Source organism: Typha angustifolia, chromosome 2, assembly GCF_048772165.1.
Source record: "Typha angustifolia cultivar Huaian chromosome 2, ASM4877216v1, whole genome shotgun sequence".
NCBI lineage: Eukaryota > Viridiplantae > Streptophyta > Magnoliopsida > Poales > Typhaceae > Typha > Typha angustifolia.
Genome location: NC_133240.1, coordinates 3,092,261 through 3,118,961, shown reverse-complemented (window position 1 = coordinate 3,118,961; position 26,701 = coordinate 3,092,261). Strand labels below are relative to the sequence as shown.

Sequence of the window (26,701 nt, the reverse complement as noted above, 5' to 3'; positions counted from 1 at the left end):
GTCCTCTGGCGGCCTCAAGGGAAAATCGTGAGAGAGAGGTGGAGATCTAAAGAGAGAGAGAAAGAAGGAAGAAAAAAGAGACTCACTAGCAGGTAGAAGGGTCGACGGTGGCTTTTCCCAACAGTCGGTGGCTGCTGGGGGAGTAGAGTGAGAGAGAGAGCTAGAGAAAGAGAGACAATGGTTGAGAGAATGAGAGGGATAGAAAGAGAAAATTAGAGAGAGAGGAAGAGATAGACAGAGGGGTTGGGGTGGTAACATGGCTGTGGCGGCGAGCACGAGGTTGGCTATAGCGTGGTCGGTTGCATCCTGCCCAGCTAATTAAATTTTTTTACTACTTGGGTTATTATAGAAATCCTAGCTACTTTTAAAACGCTTGTGCATAAACTAAAACTCTCATAGGAGTCATTATCGGAACTTGCCTTAAAAGAAACTTCTTGTGGAATTCACTTGGTTCAGCGGCTGAAGAGGAACTCGATTTAAATGGGGATGGAGAATCATGAGCTTGTGTTCCCGCGTTTGAACGTAACCATTTTTTTTAATCTAGAAAATCCTAAATATTTTTGGAGATGCATGATACGATTCGGACTTCACCGATATCGTCTCGAGCATGGATTCACTTTAGGGATGTCTTTGTTTCTTGTTTTAATGTTTAATTCTTAAAAAAATAAGTTTTCTATATGTCGCGTTTGAACGCAGGTGGAGTGAGTTCAAATGCGATTATGAACGCTTGCATCACGCATCCAGAGAGTGTGAATTGTGCGTTCGAACGCGCTGCGAATGCCTGCATCGCGTTCGCAAATCTAGAGAAGTGGGAAATAGGTGAATTCGAACGCCTGCATCGCGTTCGCAAATCCAGAGAAGAGGAAATAGGTGCGTTTGAATGCGATTGGGCGCGTTCGAACATGGTCAGCGAAAATGTACTGTTTAGGGTTATTTTTGAATTGTTTGGTTAGCCTCTAAAGGATGTGGATAGTAACCATGGAATTATTATTGATGAATTGAGTATTTTACCTTGTCTCCTTCGTCTTCTTTATCTATGGAAATAATAAATAGAGTAACTTTAGATTTTTCAACAATGGTATCATCTACAATAACAAATTCCATAATAGTAGAAGTTTCAAGATTGAATACTCCATAAGCTCTGCTATTATTAGAATATCCCAAGAAAATGCCTTCACTACTTCTAGTGTCAAATTTAATCAAATGCTCTCAATCACACAAGATATAACATTTGTTATATATACTCGAAAATATTTAACATTAGGCTTCTTACCTTTCTACAATTTATATGCTGTTATTTTTGTACCTAGTCTTAAATAGACATAATTAATCACATGTACCACTCTATTTATCGCTTTGGCCCAAAACCGGTGAGGAACCTTTTTAGCATGCAATATATTCTTCACCATTTCCTACGCAATACAGTTGTTTCTCTCCAAAATCTCATTCTATTGTGGAGTTATCGATGCTAAAAATTTATACTTAATACCAAGATAATCACAAAATATAGAATAACTCTTATTTTTCAAATTTTGTACTATAGTCAGAATGAATCCTACCTAAGGTAGTAGATTTTTCATTCTGCAATTTAAAAACTTCAAAGGATTTAGACTTTTTGCTTAAAAAGACAAAGTATATTTAAAATAATCATCAACCATTAAAAATATATATTGTTTACCTCTAAAATTTTTAGTTTTTGTGGATCCTATAAAGTCCATATGAATTAATTGTAAAACGCAATCAGTGGTATCTATATTTACTCTCTTGTGTGAGATCCTTAGTTGTTTTCCAATTTGACATAGACCGCACACACCTTTTGACTTTTTCTTTATGTTAGGTATTCTTTTATAACTTTTTACTTAGACAAATTGAATAATTTCTTGTGATTCACATATTCAAAATGTTGATCTGCAATATCCAAAGTAGCACTATTATATTTTAGATTATTTAATGTTTCAATAACATATCAATTATCTAATATTCTAGAACCATAACATATAATATTACTTTCATAATATAGAATAGTATAATCATTTTTGGAGAATTTTACCTCATAATCTTTATCAGAGAATTAACTAATGCTTATATATTCTCTTTCAAGCCTTTAACACATATGACATTATCAACGTATAGGCACACTTTGAGTACTTACCTTTCCCTTTCTAATTACTATCTCCAAAGGTCACAACTCCCTTTTTATAGTCTTCGAATTTAGAAAATATTGATTTGTCACCTGACATATGTCTTGAACACTCGCTATCTATATACCACAGATTAGAGTTTAGAGCTTTCAAAACAGTATGGACAACATAATATTTCAAATCACTTTTCTTAATCTATATAGACTTTATTTTCACCGCATAAATGAAAGCACTCCTAGGTTTTCTAATAATTTACAATTATGTCTAATATGCCTTAGAATGCCATAATGAAAATATGTGGGTATAAACCTTTTTTTACTTATCTTTTGTTGATAAGTGTGTCTTATGTTTATCTTTGTCGCCTTTGAAGATTTACCGTATTGATTCAACTTCGACTTTTAAAATGTTCGTTCAGGTTTGCTTTAAAGCTACAAATGTTGATTTCAAGTTTTCTCCCTTTTGAATACCTATAGAAATAAAAAAATAGTCTTGTTATTACTTGAATTACAAGTACCTATCTTTTCTAGAAATTTGAGCCTTTGAAATCTCGTCCAGTTTGTTCTTCCTTTTTAGAAACATCACCTCCTTTAACAATCACTCTAATTTAGCCTCTATGGTCTTCATTTTATCTTTAGTTTCTTCTAGTTGTTGAGTGAGGGATTTGACACGTTCAAGTTCCACCTTATATATCTCCTCAAATTGATTTTTTTCAAGTTCAATTACCTTGTATCTAAAGTAGTCTTAGGTTGCTTTTTTTGAGATTAAACAACTCTATGTATAAATCGTTATATACATTTTGTATCTTAGATTCTTCTTCTTCTTTTTCTTCAGGTGGTAACACTTTCTGTTCATCTGTACTATCAAAATCAATAATAGAGTCAATATGAAAGAGAGAGGTGGTGAAAACTACATAGCTCTTTTAATCTTTCTCAGAATCATCATCCGACTCATTCGAGTCATCCCAAGAGACTTTCATAGCTTTACACTTTCTCTTCTGCCGATTAAGACATTCATGTGTAATGTATCCAAAACTAAAACATTCATAACAACGAATTTTAGTATCATGATTTCTAGTTTTTTTTAAATTGTTGTTACCCACCCTAAGATTTGAACTCGCACGATTCTTCTTTTTCTCAAAAATTTTATTTTTATTAAGTTTCAAAGCATTGAATATATTTGGCTTCTTAAAAAATTTAGTAAATTTTTTGGCAAGCATAGCCAACATCTTAGTATCTATTTCGTTGTCATCATTCGACTCCTTTAAATTTTCCTTAATAGTAGTTAAGGTCATACCTTGGACTTCCTAAGTTTAGAAAGAGTTGTAGGGTATTTTCATAAATAATATAAAATAAAATATGCTTAAATGATTTAAGCATTTAACTATTAAATATGCTAGTTCTTTCGAATTAGAGGACTTGGCTAATGATTTGAGACAATTGGAAGAAAATAATTAAAATGATAATGCTAGTGATAAGAATGATAGCATTCATATAGAACCTGGATGCAAAAAATTATTGATAGTTTGATGAATGTTATGGATTATAGTAGACCGGATATTGCTTACACTATCAATAAGTTATATAGATTTACTCGTAATCATAATAATCAACATTGAAAAGAATTTACTAGAGTTATAAGCAATGCATTACGGTTTACATTATAGATGTAATAAGTTTGCTCTTGAATGTTATAGTGATATTAATTGGGCTTCTAAGAAGACTAGTTTTAAATCAGTTAATAGTTTTATATTTACTTTGGGTAGAGGCTTAATTACATGGCCTTTTAAGAAACAATCATGCTTTGCTTTATCTTCTATAGAAGCTAAATATACTGATATATCACAAGCTAGTAAAGAATTAATTTGGTTGAAACGTTTTTTATGTGGTATTCCTTTTAATGAAATACCTAACTCTTTAATTACTTTATATTATGATAATTAAGCTGCAATATATATTTCTAAAACTAAGAAACTTACTAGTAGGAGTAAGCATATAGCAATGAGATATAATTATATGAGAAAACTTGTAAAGAAAGGTAAAATCACTTTGGAGTATTTACCTACAGGTCAAATGCTTGTAGATCCACTCACCAAACCACTAGTGATGAGAGATTAAACAAAATTAGGAGAGATATGGGACTATTACCAATTCAAGAATATTATGATTAAAATCCTACACTATAGAGTTCAAAAGACTTAATCATTAACTATCAAAAGAAATATTGACATGTAGGTCATATTTTGCGTGCGTATTACTTTAAAATAGTAGGGATGCCACTATTTAATTCAAAGTCTCATATCTAAATTAATACACTTTAATCTAAAACGTAAGGATGGACATTTAGTTATTAATGGTACTCATAGCATTGGTAGAGTGATACAACAGTGGTTGTGGTCAATCTTGATGAAACTGCCTTTGTAGGTATGAAGGTTAGGGTTGCCTTCTATGGATTATTGGTAAAATCTAAGTGTGTTCGCTAAGCCAGGATAAGCGCAAGGCTTATAACGAATTATCTTAAGAGGACCAATAACCATATGCAATTTGAGCATTAATTCATTTGAATTTAAAATTTTGATATCAAGGTTTAATCCTCTTATCAATTCAAAGTATTTGAATTGTGTTTAAACCATAGGTTCAAGGGTTATTCACCTATGGCAATACATTCAATTCTATTTTGATTCCACTCTACTTTACAAATTTTCTCAACAAAAGTGGACTCAAACGTTTGTAGATTATTTATCAATTGTTTAATCTATATAGTATCGATATCCTTACTTTCATCAGAAACTTTTGTCAGAAACTTTTTGGGTAGGGACCTAAGAATCTATCGAACAGTTCTGTGCTCAGAAATTTTTTCTCATAAGTTGAAACTGAAATTGACTTTGTTACTTAGTTTTGCATAGAACTCATCAAATGTCTCATTCTCTTCTATTCAGAGTTTTAAAATTAGTTATTAATCTCTAAAGCTTCAAAAGATTAACAACTACTGTTCTTTCATGTGTAGTTTCTAAGATCGTCCAAGTATCTTTAGCTATCTCATATTTAGAAATTCTTCGAAATTTATCGAAAGAAATACAATTGAAAATAACATTAATGACTTTGCTATTCTAGCCAATATTTTCAAAATCTGACTTACCCCAAGACTTACAGATTTTTCAACTAACTTATCATTCATCAAATGCATCGATACACTCTAACCATTCACAATAGTAAGTCAAACTTGCTCATCTATAGACTTTATAAATACTCTTATCTTAGCTTTTTAATATCCATAGTTTGATTTATCAAGAATGGAAGGTTTAAATGTAAATTGTTCATCTTTATGAAAATTCAAATCTCTATCATGTAAGATAGTGTACTCTGACACGAAATAAAAAAAAGTATGTATTTTGATCCTAAGCAATAATTCTAAGAAATTTGTGAGAGCTAACTTGTGAGAGCTATGGACGGAAGTTTGCCAAAGACGTGCTTGCCCTTGATATTAGCACCAAAGCACTGTGGATTGTCTTTTTCGATTGCACACCTCAGCAACCAACGGAAGGAATATTTATTAAAAGCAACTGCTGTCGTCTAAACGAGGAAGAAACATTTTCGGCCTCCTCCCACTCCTCCTCTTTCGGCCTCCTCCGTCGGCCTCCTCATCCTAGTCCTCCTTCGGCCTCCTCCTCAACCTTCAGCCTACTCCTCTCCATCGACCTTCTCCTCCTTCAACCCTACTCCTCCTCCATCTTCCTCTTCCTCCTCCTTCGGCAAGCCGCCACCGCCGCCTCCTCTTAATCCCAATCTTATAAAGACAAATGTATGCTTCCCCCTACTAATAATATAGTAGTTGAAGATTGGTTTGATGATAGCAGTCTTTGATCTTTGACCCATACATGTTTGTAGCTCTAATCCTGCGGAAAGTAAAACGAATCCATCTCCCTTCTCTCTCCACAGCAATACCCACTCTCAACTCCTCCAACAAAGAGATCGCCGCCTACGTCCGCAATGGCGATCTCGTGTCCGCGCTCAAGGTGTTCGACACAATGCCCATCCGCACCACCGTCTCCTGGAACTGCCTTCTCGCCTTCTACTCCAAGAAGCCTGGGAAACTGCTTGATGCACTCAACCTGTTCTACCAAATTCCCCAACCGGATGTTGTCTCATACAACACCCTTCTCTCCTGCCACTTCCTCAACGGGGACCTCAATGGAGCTCGTCGCCTCTTCTCGTTGATGCCCGTCAAGGACGTTGCCTCCTGGAACACCATGCTCTCTGGCTTATCCCGGAATGGTGCCGTGCACGATGCTCACGAGCTGTTCGCTGTGATGCCGGTGAAGAATTCAGTGTCTTGGAATGCCATGGTTTCTGGATTCGTGCAAATTGGCGATATGGATTCGGCTGAGGAGTATTTTAATCGAGCTGCTGATAAGAGTGATGTCATTTTGTGGACAACGATGGTTTCCGGATACATGGATTCTTGGATGGTGGAGAAAGCGCAGGAAATGTTTGGGAGAATGCCGATTAGGAATTTGGTTTCATGGAATGCTATGGTTGCTGGGTACATAAGGAATGGGCAGCCAGAGGATGGGCTGAAGCTTTTTAAGAAGATGGTGGGAGATTCCAAAGTGTGGCCCAATCCGTCTACTTTGAGTAGTGCTCTGCTCGGTTGCAGCAATTTGTCTGCCCTGGGATTGGGAAAGCAGATCCATCAATTGGCACTGAAATCGCCGTTGATTCTCAGCGTGACTGTTGGCACTTCATTGGTGAGCATGTACTGTAAGTGCGGTGATTTGGAGGATGCATGCAAGCTATTCAGTGAGATGCGCATGAAGGATGTCATTGCCTGGAATGCGATGATTTCTGGTTATGCTCAACATGGATATGGTGTGAAAGCTGTTCAATTGTTTGAGAAGTTGAAAAATGAGGGGATGAAGCCCAATTGGATTACTTTTGTTGCAGTTTTGTCAGCTTGCAACCATGCTGGGCTTCTTGAGTTTGGAATTCAGTGTTTTGAGTCAATGGAGAAGATTTACGGAGTTCAACACCGTCCAGACCACTATTCCTGCATGGTTGATCTTCTATGTCGAGCTGGTTCACTTGAGAAAGCGGTGCACTTGATCAAATCGATGCCCTTTAGACCACATGCTGCTGCTTATGGTACCTTACTGGGTGCTTGCAGGATTTATAAGAATTTGGAGTTTGCTGAGTTTGCAGCTCGAAAACTGATTGAGTTGGAGCCACAAAGTGCAGGGGCTTATGTTCAATTGGCCAATCTTTATGCGACTATGAATCAGTGGGCTGATGTCTCTAGAGTAAGGAGGTGGATGAAGGAGAATGAAGTAGTGAAAATGCCTGGATATAGCTGGATTGAAGTCAGGGGTGTTGTGCATGAGTTCAGATCTAATGATAGAGTTCACTCTCAACTTAATTTAATTCATGAGAAATTGTCGAAGTTAGAGAAGAGGATGAAGGAAATGGGTTATATCCCTGATCTTGATTTTGCTTTGCATGATGTGGGGGAGGATCTGAAAAAGTTGATGCTGATGAGGCATAGTGAGAAGTTAGCCATTGCATTTGGGCTGATCAATACATCCCCAGGGACTACAATACGGGTGTTCAAGAACCTCAGGGTTTGTGGGGATTGCCACAATGCAGCCAAATTAATTTCCAAGATTGAGGAGCGGGATATCTTCCTACGGGACACTATTCGTTTCCATCATTTCAGAGATGGTGGTTGTTCTTGTGGAGATTACTGGTGATGAATGTTAGCAGCGATGCTTAAGGGTTTTTAAACTTGGGAGTGTGCATATAGCACCACGACACACCATATCCAGTGGATCTCCTTATTAGGTAACATAGTAGTCCATGAATCTTTTTGAATTTGAAACTTTTTCCAGCATGCTGATAGAGAACTGGTGTTGAAGCTGAAACAACTCAGTTCAGGCAAAAACTGCAAAACTACATTGGAACACGGTTGGTTTAGAACTATATAAAAGACTTACTCATCAGGATAAGTCTGCCAAATATCATCTCTTTGGGCATCATTGAGCAGTACTTTTTTTTTCATCTATATTAGTACATTAAGGTATACATAAAGAACACATGTAAGTGTAAATTTAGATGTTAATGTTTATGGCATTTAATCAATAAACATTACTTTTTAGTTTTCTATACATATATATAATCTAAACTGTATCAATGGATAATTCATATCAAATTGGAAAGAAGCATGTCGCTGAAGTCCTTATTTGTTAGTATCTTTTACTCTTTTGTTATATATATGCCTATACATACATATACGTGTATGTGTATATATATAACAATAGATAATTCATACCTCACTTGACCCCTTTAGTTAAGATTCCATTATCTATTTTCGTCCATAAGATGCCATGTGATAGTCATGTGATAATGAAATGGTCTAGATACCCTTCTATGCATGTGACGACTTAACATAGCTTTTTATAATGACCAAGATATCCTTAGATAGCTAATTAAAACCCTCTCTCCTTCTTCAATGATAGTTGATCCCAATTCTTACCATTTTCTCCCAAAGTCTTGCCGTATCCCACCCCATCCACCCCCTTCTCCAATCTTTCCAACTTTCCACCTCTCATCTCCAATAAATAGCTAATTTTTCGTTCTTCAAGCTCTAGCACCTTGAAGCTTCTCTCTCTATTGGTATCATTAACCTCTCACCTTCATGTCATTTCTAATTCCTCCTAATGCGCTCACTATCACACTCCCTCGTCAAAGATTTGAAGATTTCTATTAAGTTCTCTATCACTTTCCTCTTTCCCACCACCTAAACTATTGTAAAAACTACTAAAGATCCAATCTAAAGATATGGGCATAAAAAATAATCTTTTGGGAGGAAGGAAGAAGAATATGATTCATATATTAGATAGGAAGAGATGTTGGGCGAAAGCAACTTCGACTGCCTCCTCCCTCCCATGGCCGAGCTTGGGCTCGAATTCAATGAAGTTGGGCAGACCCATTGCTGTTAGAGGAGAAAGAAATAGTTTGAGCAAATTCATTACTATTGGAGGAGGAAAAAGATAGTTGGGGGCAATAAGGGAATTTTAAAAAAATTAAAAATTTTAATTTTAGCTTGGCCATGTAACTATTCTGTCATTACAAGTGAATAGGTAATTTGGTTAATTCACTGATTTTGTTAACGACGTATAATGAATACCTTCCTAACCCCACGATTACTGTGAATCCAAATTTGAAGATAGAATTAGATTTCGATTCACGAGGAGAAAGTTAGGGTTATCGTGGATCTCTAAAGTTAAAAAATAATTTGAGATCAAATGATTAGATGGTCGAGTGCTTTTGGGATTGAGATAGATTCGAAACAAAAAACGAATCTATCGGGATGGATTATGGAAAGGGGAGGCTGAAGAGGCATAGCGATGAATGGCCTAGGGTTATTTCAAGGTGGTGGAGATGGCAATGGTGGAAATCAATGTAATCAATTGAGAAATGATAGAAAAGAAGTAGAGTTCTTCCTCAGAGTCAAGGGGTGCGGCCAAACAAGGCGGTAGGCAATAGTGGCAGCCTAGGTGGTGGCTAGGGCTTCCACGGCTTGGAGATAGTCAAACAAGGAGAAAGAAAATGATCTTGTGAAAATAATTCAATAATCTAAGATGACTAACTAGGTGCATATCACATCTATTTATAGGTGGCTCTTTGACTCGACTAGACTTGGCCACATGTTCGAACATGCTCGAGTATTATTGCTTAACATAAGCAAAATCACTTAATTGAAACACCTAAACTGAGGTTCCTTGTCGTTGGGCATTCAAACGGTTTTGAGGGCGTTCGAACATGTAAATTAATTTTCTGGTTCTTGGGTAAATGCATTCGAATGGTCTTGAGGGCATTTGAATGCCTAATTAATTTTCTACTCTTGGGAGTTTGTGTAGGGCCGTTCAAATGCCCTAATACTTCTTCTGCTCTTCAGAATTGGCATTTGAACACTTGAAGGGACGTTTGGACACTCAATCTCGAGATTGGTTTTTTAGACTACTGGAACTTTTATTTTCTTTATTAGCAACTATTATTGAATCATTACAGTCCACCACGCTTCCCCATCTTGTCCTTAAAGTATGCAATCGGGAAAGCGGTTCATTATGTCAGTTTTGGACTCCCAAGTAGCCTAGTCAGAGGGTTTGCCAAGCCACTCAATGAGTACTTTCGTCTCTAATTTCCCCTCATGTCTTCGACAACGGCTAGCTAGCACACGAACCAACTGGACCCTCTCAATCTCATCTTTTGGCTCAGGCAATGTATCTCCAACAATTTGGTCCGTGGTGATACTCGCCTTCAGTAGCGAGACATGGAACACTGGATGCACACATATTCCTTCCAGCAAATCCAAATGGTGTGCAATTGGTCCAATTCTCTCCAACACCTTGAAAGGACAAAGAAAAGATGTGGCAATTTTTGGTTTCACACTAGCCTTAAGGTCATTTGGTGATAAGGTTGAATCAAAACATAAACCATGTTGCCTACATCATACTCTTGCTCATAGTGCCCCTGATCATACATTTATTTTTGATGGTTCTAAGCTGTGCTCATGCGTGCTCGTAGCTATTGTAGAGTGATATGTTAAGGTGGAGGTGGATGTTTAGGGTTGGTGTGGATGGTATTAGGGTTAGGGTTTAGCAGAATATGGAAGGTGGTGTAGGGGTGGTGAGGTGAGCTGCCCTAAAGGAGGAGGGGGAGTGCTTGGACGAGGGAGGTGAGGACTAGCATCTAGGTTTGCCGTAGAGGATGTAGGTGATAAGAGAGAGAACAGAGATGAAATCAAACCAATGCAATTCAATAATAATCCAACCTGATGTGTAGCGGCTATAAGTCATCTCGACTATCCCAGTCGGCTACCCTAGCTCGACAAACCACATAAGCTAGTCCTATGTAATAACCCAAAACAAAGATAGACTAAAATGCAAACAAGATACATAGGGTAGGGAGGGAAATCTTTCCTTTCTTAACGCGAGTAAATATTCGACAGGCAACGCCTATTTTTGTAGCTGTTGCACAGGTCCTTATTTATGTGGGAGCCGCCCTGAGTTCAAATACGAGGTTTATCTATAAACAGAGTGGCATCTCGAAAGTCCTACATTTTTTTTCTATGGACCGAGGAGAAAGGGGGGCTCCTCATGCATGCAAGACGGTTTGGAGATCTAACTATTATTTCATAATAGGGTTTTATTACTCTTTTTGGACATTTGGCTAGCTTTCAAATATGTGGAATTGCAACCAGTTTGGGAATTAATCCACTCTTCTCCTTTGTCTCTTCTCTCTTTCTCCCCTAATCTTTCCTCTAATAAGCCAATCACCATTGTTGGTTGAGCTCCTCTCTTTTCCGTCTGGTCACCCCTCTATGACCCACTTCTTCCTCCTCTTCTCTACCTTGCGTAGCACCCCAACCTATCTTACATCTCTATTAATCCACCTTTAACCCTAGCCAAGTTCCATTACCACCATTACTTGGCCACCCTTTTCACTGATCCATTCTAATAGATTCAAATCCTCCAGCCTAGATTTATCAAACCCCAAAATATTTTTTCGATCCAATCGTTGAATTTCAAGGACTCTCTTAACATTGAAGGTTCACGGTATACCTAGCTTCCAAACTAGAAGTCGGGTTGTGAATTAGAGATCTTCGGACTCACATCGCTCGAGGGAATTGGAGAACATCTATGGATCGCTATTTGGAGGCGGTTTGTGTCATTAGTATCAGAGCTAGGCAGATTTCGGACCTCCATTAATAGTGCATACGAGATCAATGATGGCAAAGAGACAACCTAAGGGTACACTACCACTAGTAGAAGTCTCGGCCTACGACACCCCAAACATTGAGACTGAGTGCATCGGGTTGCTTGTGGCGAATCCTAGATGACCAACACCGATTGGAGCAGACATCATGGGCTTGACAGAGGAGATTCGAGACATGTTTCAAGTATTGATGCAGTAGTTAGATAATGTATAAAGCGATCACGTCATGTTGAAGGAGTATGTCATGAATCGATCAACCACATCTACTCATCGGCGAAGGCCAGTATCACAAGGGAGATCGACGGGGATTTCATCACCAATTGACGTGCAATTAGCCCAAGTATAGAACCCTCATGCTAATGAACCTATTTTACCCATTCCACCTTAATTTCAACCTCCCCTAGTGGTGACCGCAAGGCCGACGGTAGTAGAGTCCAAGTGGCACTCGGGAATGGTCTGTTATGTCGGTGATGATGATTAGCAAAGCATCGACGACCTTGATCCGTTTAGAGATGACCTAGAGTGTGTTCGAGGGTACCAGAGGGTAAAACAGCAACAAGGGTTCAGACCTGAACCTAGAGCTGCTCGTGACCCCAATAACGCCATTTGAGGTAGAACTACACACTTGGATTTTCCAAAGTTCCAACACGAAAATCTTGCAAATTGGTTGTTTCAAGTGGAGGAGTACTTTGATTGCCACGAGATAGCTGAAGATGTAAAGGTGACGATGGCAAGTTTCCACCTCCAAAGAACGGCGTTGCATTAGTACTGATCCACTATTTGTGGTTGAAGATTCAACGGTTGGGCCAAATTTTCAAGAAGCATTACAAAGAGGTTCGACATAGTAGATTATGAAGATTTTGTTGCTGTTCTAAGCAAAATGGTGTAGCAAATCATAGTAGCAGAGTACCAAGTGGAGTTTGAAAGAGTTAATAGCTGATGTGAACCACCTTGGCTAGAATTGACGCTGAAAAGCACCTTCATTTCAGGCTTGTGTGAGGAGATCAGAGCAGCTGTGCAAGCCCTCTGTTCTCCCACACTTAAAGATGCATTTGAGAAGGTAATGAGGATGGAACAGAAGCATAAAGCCCTTAACAAAGCGTCGAGAACAAGTTGGACCAGCTGAGATCGTTGATATGCACCTAGGACACCAGCTAGACTTTGCTGCGGGTCCGAGGGAAGCAGCTGCTACCTCTAGACAGAGACCCCCTTTGAGACCATCTCTTGATGTTAGAGAAGACACACGAGCTTCCGTTCGAATTCTCACACTTGCCTCGGTAGAGGAGCAAAGAGAGAAAAATCTTGCAAATTGCTTATTTCAAGTAGAGGAGTACTTTGATTGCCACGAGAAAACGGAAGATGTAAAGGTGACGATGGCAAGTTTCCACCTCCAAGGAACGACATTGCATTAGTATTGATCCACCATTTGCGATCGAAGATTCAATGGCTGGGCCGAATGTTCAAGAAGCATTACAAAGAGGCTCGACATAGTAGATTATGAAGATTTTGTTGCTGTTCTAAGCAAAACGGTGTAGCAAACCATAGTAGCAGAGTACCAAGCGGAGTTTGAAAGAGTTAGTAGCTAATATGAACCGCTTTGGTCAGAATTTACGCTGAAGAGCACCTTCATGTCAAGCTTATGTGAGGAGATCAGAGCAGATGTGTGAGCCCTCTGTCCTCCCACACTTGAAGATGCATTTGAGAAGGCGATGAGGATGGAGTAGAAGCATAAAGCCCTTAAGAAAGCGTTGAGAACAAGTTGGACCAGCTGAGATTACTGATATGCACCTAGGACACCGGCTGGACTTTGCTGTGGGTCTGAGGGCAACAGGTGCTACCTCTGGATAGAGACCCCCTTTGAGATCATCTCCTAATGTTAGAGAGGGCACATGACCTTCTGTTCGAACTCTCACACTTGCCTAAGTAGAGGAGCAAAGAGCGAAAAAACTTTGTTTTGTATGCAATGAAAGTTTCAACCCTGGTCATTGGTGCTCAAAACTAATCGAGAGTGTAATGCTCATCAACGGCCTCAATAAGGATGTGGATATTATTGGAGAAGACAAATACGCAGAAGAGGTCCAGGATGATATCATGGAGGAGAGCACAAAGGAAGACATCTAAGTCGATATATTCATATGTATATTTAGGCACCACCACGTCGAAGACTTTGTGGGTGGACAGACTCATTAGAAAGCATTGTGTGCATATCCTCATCGATTTTAAAAGTATACAACTTTTTAGATGAGAGGTTAATGAGGAGGATGTGATTAAACTCTGAATTGACTATGGGATTTGATGTAGCCATTGGATATGGCACGAAACTGAGAGTGGAGAGCTTGTGCCACCGGGTCGGCATACGGGTGCGAGGACACGACATTACCGTGGACTTGTATCCTTTGGCGCTGCGAGCGGGTATTTAACTTGGCACTCAGTGGTTGCATAGGTTGGGATCTGTAATGTTTGATTTTTGGAGCATGTGGATGAAGTTCAAACATCGAGATAAGGAGGTACGGGTTGACGATGTTCGATCCCTACCGAGCCTAATGTTGCAGCCTATGGTGGGGTGCCATGTGTAAGGGACCTTGCCTATCTTCTTCGGTTGAGACCAGCAAGAGATGAACCTCACAAAGTATGTATTGCAATTAATTTGTCTAATTTATTAGATAGATTTGCTAGACTGTCTGAGGAACAAAAGGAGTTATCGTTAAAGAGAAGTGTCGACTACCGCATTGAGATGATTCTAGGTGCTGCTTCGGCGAATGTGAGATCATACCAGTATCCACATGTGCAAAAGATCATCTCGAAGATGATGGTGGAGATGTTAGAGCAAGAGATCATACAACCAAGACGCAGCTCATATTCGTCGTGTTGTTGGTGAGAAAGAAAGACGGTATATGACATTTTTGTGTTGACTATCAGACTCTTAGCACTATTCTTGTCAAGGACCGGTACCCTATTTTGGTCATCAAGGAGCTACCAGATGAGCTTCACGGGCAACCATATTCAACAAACTTGATTTGAGGCCTGGGTACCACCAGATTCGAGTTCACCTAGTAAACGTGCACAAAACAGCATTCTGGACTCCGAATGGGCACTACGAGTTTCGGGTGATGCTGTTCAGCCTCACTAATGGTCCAACAACCTTCTAAAGCCTTATGAATGATATATTTAGACCTCTACTATAGCGGTATGTGTTGATTTTCTTTGATGACATTTTGGTGTGCAGTAGAAATGAAATTGAGCACCGACAGTATTTGGAGGACGTGCTAAAATTGTTGGAGCTAAACCAATTGAAGGTTAAGATGTTGAAGTGCCTATGGGAGTGCCTCAAGTGGAGTACTTGGAACATGTCATTTCAGTGAAAGGAGTTGCTGCAGATCCAAATAAGGTAGCATACATGACAAGCTAGCTGCAACCTACCACTACCACTAAGCTATGCAGGTTTTTAGGGCTGACTAGGTATTATTGACATTTCATCACTGGCTATGTGAGGATAGCTGCTCCACTCACCTCACTACTCAAGGATTCATTTAGGTGGACGAAGAAAGCAATAATGACGTTCGAGTTAAAAACAACCATAACATTGGCATTGATTTTAACACCTTTTGAACTTCACCAAAGAATTCATAGTCGAGTGATGCATTGGGGATCGGTATAAGAGCCCTGCTCATGCAGGGGGCAGACCTATAGCCTTTCTAAGTAAGGCCTAGTTGAGTAAATATCACCAATTATAAATGTACGAAAAGGAGATGCTTGCCATTCTACACGCGGTGACGAAATGGAGGCCGTATTTGATTGGTTGACAATTCATTATTAGATACGATTAAAGAAGTCTTTCATACTTCATGGGATAGCGAATCCCGGCATAGTAAAGAGAGGTCATGAAGTTGCTGGGGTATGATTACGAAATTGAGTACAAGAAGGGGGTGAAAAATAGAGTGATGAACGCCCTATTGTGCCAACTTGATACTGTTGAGCTTGCGGCATACTCTTGTCCTTTATTTCCATTCCTTAAGGAGTTGAGACATGCAGATGATTTGACCTAGATGAAGTCTATAGAAATATCTTTCCAAACTCGCTCCGGCACTAGTAAGGGTTGGAGAAGTCCAGGTGGTTTCAACGTCTCTAATTTTGCTTGTTGGCACGTCTCGCACCCCTTCACATGAGCCTGTACATCCTTCTACATTCTAGGCCAGGTATAGCTTTGGAGTATTAAGGACATGGTTAAGCACCCGAGATTGCAACGAAGCAACCGCGAGCACTCGGATGGGCCCATAATCCAATAGGATGCTGTCTTGGTCCTCTAGCTCTAGATAGTTCTTTGGATCTCTTGCTATCTCTTGCAAGAGACCCTTAATGCTTGGGTCAGCCACACTTGCTTTTTCAACTCCTTGAGGAAGGGAAAAATAGAGGTTGAATAAGCAACAAGTTCAGCCCTATCAGTTTGGCACCATAGCATGTCCGCCACTTGATTCTTCACGCCTTTCTTGTATTGTAGATCATAATCGTACCCTAAGAGTTTGGTCACCCATCGCTGTTATGTCGGGGTATGTATCCGTTGACTCATAAAGTAGGAGAGGCTCCTCTGATCCGTGTGGACGGTGAAGCGACGCCCGATCAAGTATGACCTCCATTTGGTAATGACATGGATAATAGCCAATATTTTCCTTTCGTATGTTGAGAATTATTGTGATCTTCTGAATAATGCTTTGCTCATGAACAATATAGGTCGGCCCCCCTACATAAGAACAATATCTATTTCAACTCCCAATGCATCACATTCAATCACAAAGCCCTTGGTGACGTCATCACATTCACACCTTCCTAACCCCATGATTACTGCAAGTCCAAATCTGAAGACGGAATTGGATTCTGACTCACGAGCAGAAAGTTAAGGGTTATCGCAGATCTCCAAAGTTTAGAGGTAACTGGAGATCAAACGGTTAGATGGTCGAGTACTTTTGGGATTGAGATAGATTTGGAATGGAGAACGAATTTACCGGGATGGATTGTGGAAATGGGAGGCTAAAGAGGCGTGGTGGTGAACGGCTTAGGGTTATGGCAAGGTGGTGGAGATGGCAATAGTGGAAATCAATATAATCAGTCGAGAAGTGATAGAAAAGAAGTAGAGCTATTTCCTAGAGTTAAGGGAGTGCGGCCAGACGAGGAGGTAGTGATGCAAAATGTGGTGGAGAAAGATGAAAGAGAAAATAAGAAGGGAAGGAATGGGGCTTCACACCTCCACCCTAAGAAATGGTTTCACACCAAAATTCTCTAGAGCAAAATCACATAAACTCTCATTAACCTCCAATGAAAATATAACGGGTCTATATATAGACCTACAATGGAATTAAGCAAAAAACACCCTACATAGGAGGGATCATCAACTGTCGGCGCCTCCTATGCTGGTACACACGCCATCGAGTCCTATCAGTGATGTCCACATCATTTTCTCCGGGTGGGAGAGAATTCGACTCCATCGAGTGTGTTGCTCTGCTGCTCTCATACTGCTCTAAGGTATTAGGGTGATGCACCTCCAAATCATGGCGATCAAGCCACGTGTCTTCAGATGTAGGTCGTCCTTTCTAACGTACTAGATACCGTTGGGCTCTACCTTCTCTAGTTGAAATAATCTCATAATCTAAAATTTTATCAATTTCGTCTGCTGTGTTAGGTAGAATATTGGAAAGTGAAGGTAAAGAGGGTCTCTCATAAACAGGCTCATTGGTAGGCTCAGTAATTAGTGGGTTATTTGGGGTAAAATCTGGACTTTTATAAGATACTAGATCCTCAATATTAAAAGTAGAATTGATGACGAAATCACTGGGGAGATTTAGAACATAAGCATTATCATTAATTTTCTTGAGAATTTTAAAAGGTCCGGCATTTCGTGCATGCAATTTTCTAACAGTTCCAGGTGGGAACCGTTCCGGACGTATCTGGACCATCACAAAGTCTCCAACATTAAAATTCTTTGAATCTTCTTAGATCAGCTTGAATTTTATAATTAGTATTATTTTGAGTAATTCTGTTACTGATTTCTTTATGCAAGTCATGAATATGCGATGCGAATGCAGAGGCAAGCTCAGACAACCTATGATAATGGGACATAGGAATGAGATCTATAGGTTGTCTAGGTTTGTAATCATATACTACCTCAGTTGGACTTAGATCTATTGATCTATTAACAGAATTATTATATGCAAATTCAGTAGTTGGCAGTTTTTGTTCCCAGTCTCTTAGATTCTCACCGACAAGAGTTCTCAGTAGGTTACCTAAGCTCCTATTGACTACTTAAGTTTGCCCATCAGTTTGTGGGTGGAAAGCGATTGAATACTAAAGCTTGGTTCTCATCTTATGCCATAAGGTTTTCCAAAAATAGTTGGTGAATTTCACATCCCTATCTGATACAATAGTTTTTGGTAGCTCGTGCAGCTTAACGATTTCATCAAAATAGATTTTAGCAACTCGGGAGGCGCCAAAAGTTCGAGAACAGGATATAAAGTGGGCCATCTTTGAAAATCAATTCACCACCACACGAACAGAATCATGCTTTCGGATTGTCTTTGGAAGTCCAAGTATGACGTCCATACTAACATCTTGCCAAGGACAATTAGGAACAGGTAAAGGTGTGTACAATCCTGTATTTTGCTTTCGTTGCTTAGCGAGTTGATATGCATAACATCGACTAACAAGTCTCATAACATCTCTCTTTAAGCTTGGCCAGAAAAATCGATGTTCCGTAGCTTTAATAGTTTTCGCATGCCTAATATGTCCAGATAAACCCCAGCATGCAATTCCTAAATTAAAAATTCCCTTAACGAGGTGCTAGGAATGCATAACTTTCGAGACTTAAATAGATAGCTATCCTGCAAGGCGAAACCATCTATTTCTTGAGTCGCTCCATCGCTTAATAAATTGTTAACTTCATGAAAATCCGGACATGATAATCAGTTTTGATTTTATCAAACCCTATTACTTCTGCATCCATCCTTAAAATAAGAATCATGCGACGACTCAGTGCATCGGCCGCTTTCTTGTCTGCTCCAGACTTGTGTAGCAAGGTGTACATATAGTCCTGGAAAAATTCAACCCATCTGCCATGTCTAGCGTTAAGCTTCTTCTGGGAGTTAAGGTAAGGAAGAGCTTCATGGTCAGAGAAGATTACGAATTCTTGAGGAAGCAAATAATGTCTCCAGTGGCGAAGAGATTGAACCACAGCATAAAATTCCATATCATAAGTGGTATACCGTTGTCTATTTTTATTCAGCTTTTCACTAAAGTAGGCAATTGGATGACCTTCTTGGCTCAGGATTTCTCTTATACCAACTCTAGAAGTGTCACAAGTGACCTCAAAAACTTTAGTAAAATTGGGGGGTCACGTGACAGGGGCTTTCACCATTTTCTTTTTGATTTCAGTGAAAGCTTTAGTGGCACTTGCTGACCACTCAAATTCACCTTTCTTGAGGCATTCTGTTATCGGAGCCATAATGGTACTAAACCTCTTGATGAACTGACGATAGAAGGTAGCGAGCCCTTGAAAACTTCTCACATCTCTTATGGTACGGGATTCAGACCATTTATTAATAGCTTTGACCTTATCAGGGTCAGCAGACACCTTCAGATGAAACAATGAAACCCAAGAAAACAACTTTGTTAGAAAGGTACATTTCTTAGGGTTTGCATTCAGTTGCTCTCTCCTTAAGACAACGCAAACTTGACGAAATCTATATATTGCTCCCGAGATTGACTATAGATAAGGATGTCATCAAAGTATACGACTAAAAATTATCCCATAAAAGGTCGTAATATTTGAGTCATCACTCTCATGAAAGTACTCGGAGCATTAGTCAAGCCAAAAGGTATAACCGTCTATTCATATAACCCATCTTTTGTTTTAAACGCACTCTTCCATTCATCGTCAGGGCGTATACGAATTTGGTGATAGCCACTGTTTAAATATATCTTTGAAAAGATCGTGGCCCCTACTATTATGTCCAGTATGCCATCCAAACGAGGAATGAGAAAACGGTATTTTACCGTTATTCGATTAATGGCGCAGCTGTCGACGCACATGCGTCAGGTTCCATCTTTCTTTGGCGTTAATAATGTGGAAACTGCGCAAGGACTTAGGTTTTCCTTCAAAAAGCCTTTTCTCAATAACTCGTCAACCTGCCGTTTGAGTTCAGTATATTCAGTTAGGTTAAGTCTGTAATGAGGCAAGTTTGGAAGAGATGCATCCGAGATGAAATCGATAGCATGTTGAATATCTCTCATTGGTGGCAATTCATTCGGGAGATCCTCTAGAAAGATATCCGAGAATTCCTCAATCACAGCAGTGGCTTCAAAAGGAATTGATTCATTAGGCCCGTTCAGAATTTCTTGAGCAGCAAGAATCAGAATAGGAGTTCTTTTACTCATCTCGCGTTCAATGCTCCTCTCACTAATCAAGCTGACTTTACTGTTCGAGTGGATGGGATCAGACTTCTTTTCCATCTTACCACTTCTAGACTGCAATTGAAAGAATTTTGATCTTTTTATGCTCGTGTTCAAACATGCAGATATTTCAATGATCATAAATATGCACATCATTATCAAATAGCCAAGGCCTTTTAAGGATAATGTGACCCACATCTATGGTCAATACATCGCACCAGATTCTATCCTTATAAGTCGTGAATTCAATTGGAACCAAACAACACTCTTTTATCTCAAGCGTGGTTGAACTGATCCACGAAACCTTGTAAGGATTAGGATGGAAAACTACTCTCAGGTTTAGTTTTGAAATAATGGTGGAGGACACGACATTTATACAGCTCCCACTATCCACAATTACTTTACAATTTTTGTCTCCAATTTTTGTGAACGTGTGGAAAATGGAGCTACGCCTCCAATCATCATTGACTTTAGGTTGAGAGAGGGCACATCTAACAACATGTAACCTTGTGGAGCCTATGTGCTTTAAGCATCCTAGGGTAGTTTCTTCCTCTTCGTCTTCAAAATCTCCTTCTCCATCGTCTACATGGTGAATATATCTATCAAAGTCTTGTTTAGAGTTTTTTTCAAAGGGTTCCTCAATTAAACTTATTTTATACGGGCTCGCACAATTTGCAGCAACATGTTCGTAGCCTTGACACTTATAGCATTTGACCTGAGGATTAATCTTAGAAAAGTCTTTCTCGCCGCTCTTACCCTTGTATTCTACCTTGGATTGTGAAGGGTTAGGGTTAGATCGATTAAAAGATTGATTAGTAGATTTGGCTTGATGAGGACCTGTGGAGGATTTATGAATTTGAGGTCTTGTTTCATAATTTCTTGAAATGTGGTTAGGTCTAGACTCCTCTAAGTCTTTAACTAAGCTGTAGGCTTTTTCCAAAGTATCAATGTTCCGGGCAAAAAGTTCACTTCTCAACTCTTCGCGCAAGCCAACCCTAAATCTAGACAAGATTTGCATAGAGATTTCTGATTCAATCACGCTACACTGAACAAGCAATTCATCAAAAACCGCAATGTAATCCTTAACTGACTTACTCCCTTGGGTAAGTCGATTTCATCTATCTAGAAGTTTAGGGTAATAAGAAGGTGAGATATTTACGTTTTAGCTCATTTTTCATGTTAACCCAAATTTCAATTGGAAGCTCACCCTAATCTCACGAAGAGTCTCAACGTTGATCCAGTTTTGATTTACTTGCCCAGTCAATTTCATGGCAATAAATCTGACCTTTCGAATTTTCGACATATCATACCATTTAAAATAACCGCCCATGTCTTTGATCCAGTCCAAGTACTACGGATCTAAACGACCATCAAATATCGGAGCATCAACTTTAATGCTTCAAAGATATCGTTCATTAGTATCTCGCTCATTCCCTTGAAAGTGTTGACGAGGTAAAGGAGTGGGAGATTCACCACGTTCAAGGTCAAGGCGGTAATTATCTTGAGGAGCGGTGTGCTCACGAGGTCTTTCTACCCTATGTAGTCGTTCATCGATCACCCATTGATACCCAAGCAAAATATCCTGAGTATCTCTAACTTATTGAGCTGAGGTACCTAGTTGACCCATAATATCGTCGAGCTTCTTAATAAGTTCGGGATCCATACTACTACTGCTGGACTCACTAAAATCACTAAGGAGATAAGCCTTATCTCTACGTGTTGCATACACTAATATGCAATGAATGGATTAGGTATAGCTTTATTTTTATTTTATGCTTGCTAATTTAAACAAAATTAAATAGTGTTCTAATCTAATGGAATGCAGACGTCTCCTAAATTTAATCCAAATACAAATGTCTTGATCTAAATGATATGAGATGATATGCTATGCAGTCAAGAAAATCTTAAAAATGAATACTTAATTAAATTTATATTTTCTATTTAAGAGATTCAAAGATTAATGTCAAGATTTAATGTTTTTTAAACAAAAGTCACATTTAATAAATGCCAAGCCCTTTAAATTTCTTTCAAAAAATTAACATAATACTAATATTCTATTTGGCATAGTTCAGCTCTTAATATCAGGACTAAAGTATATAAGGTTTCTATGTAATCTCTCCCTCACTATATGTGGACAGCAGGAACTGATAAAAGTTTAGAGATGATACTAGAAAAGAATAGTCCAAAAATATTTAATACGATGAAATGAGCATGTACTTAACCATCTGAAAAAAAAAGAATTGAAATTTAATTATTTTCTTTTCACCCTTTTTCTTTCTCCTCTCTTCATCCACAAAATCTTGTGGTATAGGTCCCTTCCGTTAGCACCAAATGGTCAGCAGCAATGTCGGCGACGTCGGCAGCAAAGCCTGAGACAGTGGAGAGATCGGACAGTCCGGCGGTGATGGTCGCAGTCAGCTATGGCGGGGAACGAAGCACGGCGATCACTCCCTCCGGCAGTAGCGATCAATCTCAGTTAAGGTAACGGGAGATCAAGGCACGGGCGTCAGCGTCGTCAGTAATGGCTGCAGGCGTCAAAAGGGATGGCATCGTCGGTGAAGAATGTAGTCGTTGGAGGTAGAGAAGATGGGCATTGCTGTTGAGAAGCCCGGGTAGCGACGACGTCGGTGGAAGGCGTCGATACAGCGTCACCGTCATCGGGTGGAGCAAATGGGCCGAGGTAGTGTCATTGTGGAGCAATGGTGTCGAGGCGGCGTCATTGGGTGGAGCAACGGTGTCGGGGCGGGGTAGAACCGGGGCGGCGTCGGGGCAGTAGCGACGAAAAATTGGCTAGGGCTCGGTGTGAGGTGAGGAGGAGGTTGGGGATGAAGATGGGTAACGGGTTGGGATGATGGTGACTAACGAGTTGAGGATTTAGTCTAACAGGTTTTGGGTTTTGGATTAATGGGTTTTGGGTTCAGATTTGATGAGTTTAATGGGGTTGGGTTGGGTTGGAAGTGTTTGGGTTAATGGTAGGTGTGAGTGAGTTTGGGTTGTGTGGCTAATGGGTTTGGATTTGGAGCTGATTTGAAGGGGTTGGTTTCAAGTTAAGGAGGAAAAATTTCAAAAATTGGAAATATTGGAGGGAGAAGAACAAAAAAGATAGTTTGGTAGAGGTTTAGGAAAGATGGGATTTGTTGGAATGTTGAGAAGAAAAAGGAAATTTAGTAGGAAGTTTAGGGAAATAAGGAATTGGTTGGGATTTATCAGAAATTTGGAGCCAAAAATGGAAATTTTCAAAATTTTGAAACACTGAAAATTCAAGTTTTTTATTATTATTTATTTATTTATTTTTTTACAGTAAAAGAGACGTGCTGTTTTTTTTTTCAATCTATAAAAAATAAATAAAGATGGACCAGTAGATCACTAAATAATGCAACAACAATTAATTTTTGAAGGACTTGGAATCTTACGTGGTGGTGATTCTACTACGACAGCAAACTCTTTTTATTTCTCATCGACGGTAATTTCTTTGCTCGTTGTGCATCGGATTTTTTGACATTCCGGTGTTAGTGGAGCGATTGGTCATGCGAAGAACAAATGTGGAGCGGCGTAGAACCCGAGAGGAAAGACGTCCATAAACTAGGATTCTTCGCTCTGATACTAAAAATGATGCAAAACGTGGTAGAAAAAGATGAAAGAGGAAAACAAGGGAAGGAATAGGACCTCCACTCTAAGAAATGGTTTCATACCAAAATTCTCTAGAGAGCAAAATTACATAAACTTTCATTAATTTCCAAAAAAAATATAACAGGTCTATATTTAGACTTACAATGGAATTAAGCAAAAAATACCTTACATAGAAAATAAACAAAAGACACCCTAAATAAATCAAAATCAGAACCAGATCCCTATAAGAGGGATCATTAACTGTTGGCGCCTCCTGCGTTAGTACACACGCCATCGAGTCCTATCAGTGGGCTATAGTGGTCGATCTAGGTGGTGGCTAGGGCTTCCATGGCTTGAAGGTAGTCAAATAAGGAGGAAGAAAACAATCTTGTGAAAATAATTTAATAATCCAAGATAACTAACTAGGTGCACACTATATCTATATATAGATGGTTCCCTGACTCAACTAGACTTGTCAACAGGATCAATTAGGTTTGAATCTTATTGTCTAACATAAGCCAAAACACTTATAAAACACCTAAACTGGGGTTCCTCGCCGTCGGGTGTTCTAATGGTTTTGAAGGGTCGTTCGAATGCCTAATTAATCTTCTACTCTCGGGAGTTCGCATTCGAACGCCTGTAGTGGCTATTCGAATGCCTAAATACTTATTATTCTTTTGGGAATTGACGTTCGAACGCCTGAAGGGCTGTTTGAACGTTGACTGCTGGAATCTTTATTTCTTTCATAAGCAACTACTATCTAACCATTACACGACATCAGAGGGTAAGGTATTTCTACTAGCTTAGGGGGTCAATGTGTATGAAAAAATAGCTTAGGAGGTCAAGTGGAAAATGGTGATAGTTCGGGAGGTGAAAAAATTATCCCTAATTTTTTATCCATATATATATATATATATTGAGCATGACAATGTATCCCATCATTTCTTATCTCTGCATTAGGAACCCTTAATGCTTTGAAAAGAGAAACCGTGGGTTCCCAAAGCAGAGAAAAAGAAAAGGAGAAAGAAGTTCCCAAGCCGAAAGAGATTTCTCTACATTGAGAATCTACAATGCTTTGGAAAGAGAAGCGATGAGTTCCCAAAGTAGTGATCAAGGGAAGAAGAAATTGAGTCCTAAGGTAGAAAAAGAGAAAAGAAAGAGGAAAAGAAGAGAAATAGAAGTGAAGAAGAAGAGCACAAGGCAGGCCGCCAAACAACAAGGCAGGCCAAATGATAAATGGCGCTGCCATGGCTGCCTTTCAAAACAGTGGTTCTTTCTGTTACATAAACCAGAATTTCTTTTATGTAATTATGTCTGCAGCGTGTAACGAACTCTGTATCTTTGTGTTACTTTTGAAGGTGCATGAACTGTCATGGCTGTACAACAAAGTAGAGATTTTGTCACAGAATCTACTATTCAAAATTTGTTCAACTAGGCAAGTAAGATGCACAGTAAATTGTGTTATTAAGTTTCTATGTTGGAAGCCTTGAGTGTGGATAAACATATACCATACTCCATAATTTGTGACTGATAAATATTTGTTTTCCATTCAGGGGATAGAGACCTCAAGGTTGGTCGAATAGGAAGGAATACAGGCACAACATTTATTTTTAGGTACTTGTGTGAATCATTTTCTGTTTTACATACCTCTATTTATATCACTTGAAGAACCAAACTAATGTTTTACAGCTTCTGTAGAAGATCTATTTGTGAAAGGTTTGAACACATCCATAGAGGTTCCCATCTCTTAATAAGGCAGCCAATACATTGAACAAGTTATGGACATGTTTGAGCTTGAGTCTAATTCTTTATTGTAGCAAGAAAAATGTTTGGTACTTTGTATAATGTGAAATGCTATATTCGTAAGTGTGGGAAATAGTGTTCAATGCAGAAAACAAGTTCAAGAATTATGGGAACTGCATGCAAATTTTGTTAACTTAATTTGTTGACCGCTAAGCATCTAGAAAGAAGACGTGGACATTAAGAATACGTAGATCTCCTACATTTGTTAAGTCTGACCAACTTTCTCTCTTTGATTCAAAGAGCCAAGAATTGCAGAAAGGTGATGGATCGAAGTTTCTCAGTTCCGGTTGGTTTCAATTTTGACTCCTAGAAGAAACATTGACATTGTGGCTGAAATGAATCAGTTTCAGTTGAGAGCAGTTCAAAGCCAAGGTCAATGCCAGCAATCTTGTTGGGTTCGGCCATGAGTTTCGGCCTTGGTTCTTAAATAAGTTTGGATGAAAACTGTTCCCATCGGCTAAGATTTCAAACAATTGGAACTCTTGGCTTGGCAACTTTTGGATCAGAAATAGTAAGTGTGCATATGAGCTAATATTGTACGTGCATATATATGTATATGTATGCCTATGTGCACATTTATATGTTCATATAAGTAGTTTGTTAACTAAGGCTTTGTTCACTTGTATTTTATAATAAGGGTGTAATAATTACTTATGATATGATATTAAATGAAAGTAAAAAAATAAAAGATTACTAAAATATCTTTCGATTTGATATAAAATAGATTGATGGGATAGAGGAAGTATAATTAAGTATACAGGTATGCAATGTAATGGTGCTAAGTATGCAATGCTAAAATAAGTGTGCAATACTAATAGAGTTGCATGCTATCATGCTAAGATAGGTGTGCAATTATTAACAACTAAGTATGCAGAGTTAAGGTAAGTGTGCAATGCCAACATAGATGCAATGCTATCATGCTAAGGTAGGTGTGCAATTATTAAA

General features: G+C 39.0%; 1 protein-coding gene across 4 annotated transcripts; it reads left to right on the top strand.

The window, feature by feature from the left end:
- Positions 1–5,686: 5,686 nt before the first annotated feature.
- Positions 5,687–25,868, top strand: LOC140771639 (pentatricopeptide repeat-containing protein At4g16835, mitochondrial). Of its 4 annotated transcripts, XM_073113219.1 has the most exons (3): positions 5,687–7,972; positions 25,507–25,567; positions 25,643–25,865. In XM_073113219.1, exon 1 carries the CDS (start codon positions 6,016–6,018, stop codon positions 7,879–7,881), a length of 1,866 nt encoding a protein of 621 aa, XP_072969320.1. In that variant the 5' UTR covers positions 5,687–6,015; the 3' UTR covers positions 7,882–7,972; positions 25,507–25,567; positions 25,643–25,865. The 4 variants fall into 4 exon arrangements, with proteins under 4 accessions (XP_072969320.1, XP_072969313.1, XP_072969329.1 ...); XM_073113212.1 differs by having other exon boundaries at positions 25,507–25,868; XM_073113228.1 differs by lacking the exons at positions 25,507–25,567; positions 25,643–25,865 and adding an exon at positions 22,656–22,791.
- Positions 25,869–26,701: the final 833 nt, after the last annotated feature.

Excerpts from the sequence above, each read along its gene's own strand:
- LOC140771639 (XM_073113212.1), top strand. The coding sequence starts at position 6,016 with ATGTTTGTAGCTCTAATCCTGCGGAAAGTAAAACGAATCCATCTCCCT.